Raw genomic sequence first — 6,000 nt, 5'->3', positions numbered from 1 at the left:
GTTACCCTTCAGGGATTGATCTACCTCAGACAAGCTTCATAAATCCGTGATACATATCTACGCGCAACCCGAACGCCAACCAGAGATACGAGTGTTTCACTTTGACGCGACATGGTCAACATTCTCATGTAAAGTACCGCCGGGTCTTTATTCTTAACCTTTCGAAGCCTGAGCTCCTCAGACTTCTGGCTTCCCCACCCTGGGGTCTAAGGATAAAAATCCGACCGCGAGGGTTCAAAGGGTTACGGCAACAAACACTTAATTTGTCCGGTGACATGATCAGGCTGTAATGAACCAATCATTGAAAGGCATGCACGAAGAGAAGCACAACTCCAGCAACGACCAAAAAAGTAGGTTCTTGAGGACTTACTCATTCTTCTCGAGTTCCAGAAGCATTGGCTTTCCCTCAATCGTCAGCCGATAAGCAATCCTCAAAGGGTGTGTCTGCAAGCACAAGAGGAGTGACAATGTATTGAGTGAAAGTGGTTGCGAGAAGTGCAATGTATGACCACATCAGGCATATCAAAAAGGAAGCAAGCAAAAAAAAATAATAATAATAATAAGGGTAAATTATTCGATCTTAGCAGTGATGTAAAATGGAGTCATAAAGAATATTACGGAGGTTCCGAAAGAATTAAAAATAATTTTCCACTATGTCATTTTTAAAGTCACTTCTCTTATATATTTGCTCTGGTGCCCTTTCGAGCCGCGAGGCCGAAAATTGCAACCGAAATCGCGATGAACGTTCAAGTTTGTTTCGTTTTTTTTTTAATATAAAAATATAATTAGAGAGCTAAATCAGAGCTTTTCGGGATTTCCACAAGTTTGCGCCACTTTCGTTCAACAACATGAAGTTTTTAAAACCATGGTCGTCCAAACAATTTGAAAAACCATTTTTGTTCTTTTCAGTTACATTTCTTCATCTCAAGGTCATTGTGTTCTGTCATCAGCAAGAGTCGAATCAGACTCCTCTCGGCTATATCCAGGCAAATAAACAATGTGGAAAAACACACCATCAGAAACTGCTGGAGCCTTTGAGCTGTAACTTTTGGGTTTGATTCCTGACCTGACTATAAACTCTTATCCTGATGCTTCACAGGCAGGGCATCAATGAGTCCTTCAAAGGGGATGTCAAGCCAGCTGTCCCATCGGATTGGATTTACTCGTGGCTGTTAAGGATCCCGTAGCATTTTTCAAAAAGAATGGGCTATTTTGTGCCAGCCAAGGTCAAGGTTTGCCCGATCGACTTAGTCTTCAAGGAGCGTCGGGACACTCATGACAAGTGGAGAATGACGCTGCCGAAGAACCGATTCTGGACAGGTCGCTTCTCTGTTGCGGCATGCTTATAGATGAGGGCAGGGATTTATAATATATCCAGGGTGGCAGTGATAACTCGCCTTCCCTTTGACAAAGGATACTGTGGGATGTAACGTCCATCAGCGAATGCTAACCGATGGGCGACACATCCTTCCAAGCGACAGCACACTCATTTACGCAATGCCCTGCCTTGCGAAGCACTCAAATGGAAGTTTATAATAGGGTTTGGAATCAAACATAGACTAAACAGCTCAAAAGGTATGCACACTTCCTCAGAGTTACCCTGCAAACCCTTCGTGCAAGTACCCTGGGCTAATTCTCAATTCCTGCCATGATCTATGGGTTTGTCGAAAGATCTAATCTGCAGAGTGGGATGTGTGCAGGTGTGGCACACTCAATAAAACTCAACACTGTGTTTGAAAACTGTTAACCTCTTATCTGTCCTAAACTAAGTGAATTATACACAGTACTGACTGCAGCAGCACACGCTTTTCTCCGAAATACATATACTGTCTAGGTTGGGTTGGATAGTTGCATTGCAGCCAGTTTATTGTCTTTGGAGCCATCTATTTATTGTGTGAGCAAATGTGGTGTGATTAACAATCCCATAGGTTATGGTAATTCGATTTAATAACTTAAGCTTCAAAAGCTAATAGATCAGGTAGATCGACACCTTCCAAATACATTGGTCAAAATTCACCTGGGTGTCAACTTTGACATTTCTTGCCCTTCAATCTCCTTAACCAATTATCGACACAGAGATGTTTCAACAAAAAAATATTGTTACCTCCGCCACTGAAGGTGAAAGGAGGTTATGCTGAGGAGGTTACGTTACCCCTGCCTGTGTGTTGGTTTGGCTGTTTGTTACTTGGTGAAAAAAATTTCCACCAAGTATGTTGGAGGTTGGTCGATTGCATTTGTCTGTCTGTTAGTCTGTTTGTCTGTCTGTTTGTCGCCTACAGGTAACAATTTTCAACTGATATTCACGAAACTTCACCACCTTGTAGAGTTTGGCATAAGGAAGAAGCCCATTGTTTTTGAGGTCGAAAGGTCAACATTGGCCAAAGGTCAACAACTTCGGTGGGATTTCTAAAATCCTCAATTTTCATCTGATTGACTTGAAATTTCAAGAGGATTTATATTTCAGGTCACTGAATTCAACCAAACAATTATTTTTGAGGTCAACGGAGACCAAAGGGTCAACATAGGCCAAAGGTCAACAACTAAGGAGGTATTTCTAAAATCCTAAATTTTCTTCTCATTGACTTGAAATTTGAAGAGGATTTGCAAACCAGGTAACTGAATCCAACCACCAATTATTTTCGAGGTCAACATAGGCCAAAAGGACAACATGGGCTGAATTTCTAAAATTGTCAATCTTCATCCGATTGACTTGAAATTTGAAGAAGAGTTACAGATTTGGTCACTGAATTAAACCAGTCAATTATTTTTGAGGTCAACATCGACTAGAAGGTCAACATAGTCCCAAGGTCGACAACTAAGGTGATATTTCTAAAATCCTCAATTTTCATCCGATTGGCTTGAAATTTGGAGAGAATATACATTTCAGGTCACGGAATTCAACGAGCCAATTATTTTTGAGATCAACACGGACCACAAGGTCAACATAGTCCCAAAGATCAACAACTCAGGTGGTATTTCTGAAATCCTCAATTTTCATCCGATTGGCTTGAAATTTGAAGAGGATATATATTTCAGGTCACGGAATTCAACCACCAATTATTTTGTAGGTCCACATAGGCCAAAATGTCGACAGGGGCCGGATTTCTAAAGTTGTCAATTTTCATTCGATTCACTTGAATTTGAAGGGAAGTTGCATATTTGGTCATTGAATTCAACCACCAATTATTTTTAAGATCAAATTTGTTTTCTGGATTTTGCAAGAGTCGTGCTCTGCACGACGTCATCGTCTTGTTTGTTTATTTGTTTGTTTGTTTGTTTGTTTGTGTGCAGGATATCTCAAAAAGTTGAAGACGGATCCGGATGAAATTTTGTGGACAGGTTCGGTGTGAGACCCGGACGAAGTGATGAGATTTTGGTGAAGATCCAGATCCAGATCCGACTGCTAGAATTTTAAAAAGTGATTCTCCATCATTAAGAGATCGGGCCAAAAATGATATATAGCATGATATCTCAAAAAGTGGACCGATTCGGACGAAACTTGGTGGACACATTGGGTGTATGACCACGACGAATCGATTAAATTTTGGTGAAGATCCGAATGCGGATCTGGATACGGGAATTATTTATATTTTAACGTGATTCTTCACCATTGAGAGATAGGGCCAAAAACGATACAATACTGTATAGCATGGTATTTCAAAAATATATTGGGCCCGATATGTTCTCATGGATCTGTCATTGCATGGTGGAGGATTGCACTCTTCTAGTTTTCATTGTGGTGATTTGAATGGAATGGATAAAAACGCTTTTGCAGTCATTCTGTCTCAGTGAATTTATTTAAAATTATATGCATCTCCATTTAAAGTGAATATTACATTCTTAGCTGCATAAAAATCCTGCAGTGCCAAGCTGTGAATCATTCGAGTTAAAAGGTACAATGAATATGGGGCTGGCAGGAGAATTTCGAGGTATTTCCCATTGAGTCGTTTCACCTGGGTTTGAATCCCGACCCAGCTCTAAACTGTCCCCGCTGAAGCTGTCCATGCAGGGTGAGGCATCAATGCGAGCGCAGTCTATCTGTGCAGGCCATTAAGCCGGAGGACCCATCTCCCAGCACCGGTCGATGATGGACGTTAACGATCCTGCAGCGTCTTTTGTGAAGAGGAGGTGAGTTATTGCCAGAACCCTGATCCAATTACAAGTTCCTGCCTTGGCTTACTGCTGGTAAGGCACCAGCAAACAACCCAGCATAACACTTGTCCATAGATGTTTCGGCAGTGCCGAAGGTCCGGAAAGAGTATGATGCATTGATGAAGAAAATGAATATGAACCAAGATGAACTTTCGTGGAAAAAGATACTTGCATCAATTGAAAAAATAACGATATTTTTATGGATAAGCTTGCCCATGATAAATAGGTGCAACCACTGGAGTCAAAATGTTTGGGTTTGCCACTCCTGTTTAGTTTCCTTATCTTATAATGTAAAGCTGAGTTCGTGTCTGTACGTCATAAAGGCCACTCATTCGACAGGACACGCACTCCCCCTCTCTCCCCAGTGTCACAAGCACCACCCATTAGCCAGGCCACACCTTCCCCTCCAGCTGCCCAGAAATTGCTGCCATATTTTTTGCTCCGCATAGCTCTGAGGGTCCATCGGCCCTCTGTGGTTTTTGCCTGACTTTTCAAGGCTTATAAACAAACAGATGGACATGGAATTCACATATGATGTGAAGTAAATAAACATTAGTGATAAAAATGAGCTTGGCCATGAAATACCTGCGTCTGTAATTAATTAGGCGGGAACCCGCCAGGGGAATTCCCAAGAAATTTTTGTTATGCACACGACACTTTAAAGAAGTTATGTTTACGTACACTTTTGTACACTGAACATCTCCTCTGAGTTTATGTACATTAAAAAAAACTAAAACAATGTGTTGAAAATTAAACAAGGTAGGTTTTCATTCAAATGACAACAATCATGAGTATTTCAAGTGTTTAACGTTAGAATGTCCTTTGGTCTGCGTTTTGTACGTACTCTATGCTGTCGAGATGTCCAGTGGTGTGTTCAGGTACCAACCGACGACAGATGTTCCTTATCAACGGTTTCTCATGGAGTGCTTGCTCGAGTGCTTGAAGCGAGCACTCCACAAGAAACTTGGTATCCGAACACACCCCAGATTCATTGCATGGCGGAGAGGATAAACACCAACACCATCGCTTATTTCGGCCATATCGATGAATTCGTCCCTCGGGGGGCAGATTTTGACACGACACGTGGCAAGTTAGAGGCGACGAGGCAGGTTAGAGGTTGGTTGGATTGAAAGTGGGTTTTATTTAAATTATATATTTTTCCCAGATGTGGTGAAAATTCCTTTGTGGGAGTGGGGATGGGAAGGATGAAGGAGGGAGGGGAAGGGTGGAGGACAGAGGGGAAGTGTAGCGGTGGGAGGAGGGAAGGAGTGGGGTGGGGTAGGATGAGGGAGTGGTAGGGGTGGGAGGAAACAAGAGTGATTCCACAAGCCTGTGAATTATATTCTTTAACATCTGTGCTGTGATGGTGGTGATTTGGTGGCCTGGGAGGGGAGAGGGGGACATGCTCTTGGCTCTGTCATTTTGATGGGATTTATGCCAGTTATTATAAAACACATCATCAATTGCTTTAATGCAAAAATCTGTAATCCAAGAAATATTACCCTCTACTCATGAAGCGAAAAGTGAGGTTAAGGAATTGGTTCATGTCCGTCCGTCCGTCCATCCATCTTTCTTATCAGTTTATGATGGAGGAACAATTTATTTAATTTCAGTGTTATATTGTGAGCACGAATTGGAACATGAATAGGAAGAAAAGTTTCTCGTTTTACCATACTTTGGCTCTGAATTCATCCCGATCGCACAAAATTGAACAAAATGGCAGTCAAACAAAAAAGCAAAATTGAAGATCATTCCAAGCAACAAACTTACTGTTTTTGAGGACATTATAAAGGGCACAAACAACAGGCGATAACTAATGTCACGTGTTGGATCGGGTGGTGTAACAGA

The 6,000-nt window shown here is 41.7% G+C and overlaps 1 protein-coding gene across 6 annotated transcripts in view; it reads right to left on the bottom strand.

Moving 5' to 3' along the window:
- The window catches only part of LOC147033820 (disintegrin and metalloproteinase domain-containing protein 12-like), an 868,480-nt gene that overhangs the window by 682,314 nt on the left and 180,166 nt on the right, over positions 1-6,000 (bottom strand). For all 6 annotated transcript variants that reach the window (XM_085871429.1, XM_085871449.1, XM_085871421.1 and 3 more), the window contains one exon: positions 371-444. In XM_085871429.1, coding sequence (XP_085727555.1) covers positions 371-396 — 26 coding nt within the window. In that variant the 5' untranslated portion in view covers positions 397-444. The remainder of the gene's footprint in view (positions 1-370; positions 445-6,000) is intronic.

The sequence above is a fragment of the Eptatretus burgeri genome, chromosome 1 (genome assembly GCF_056783735.1).
Source record: "Eptatretus burgeri isolate ZD-2024b chromosome 1, Ebu_testis_v1, whole genome shotgun sequence".
Taxonomy (NCBI): Eukaryota; Metazoa; Chordata; class Myxini; order Myxiniformes; family Myxinidae; genus Eptatretus; species Eptatretus burgeri.
Note: the sequence above shows the minus strand (reverse complement) of the source record. Positions and strands in the feature narration are given on the sequence as shown.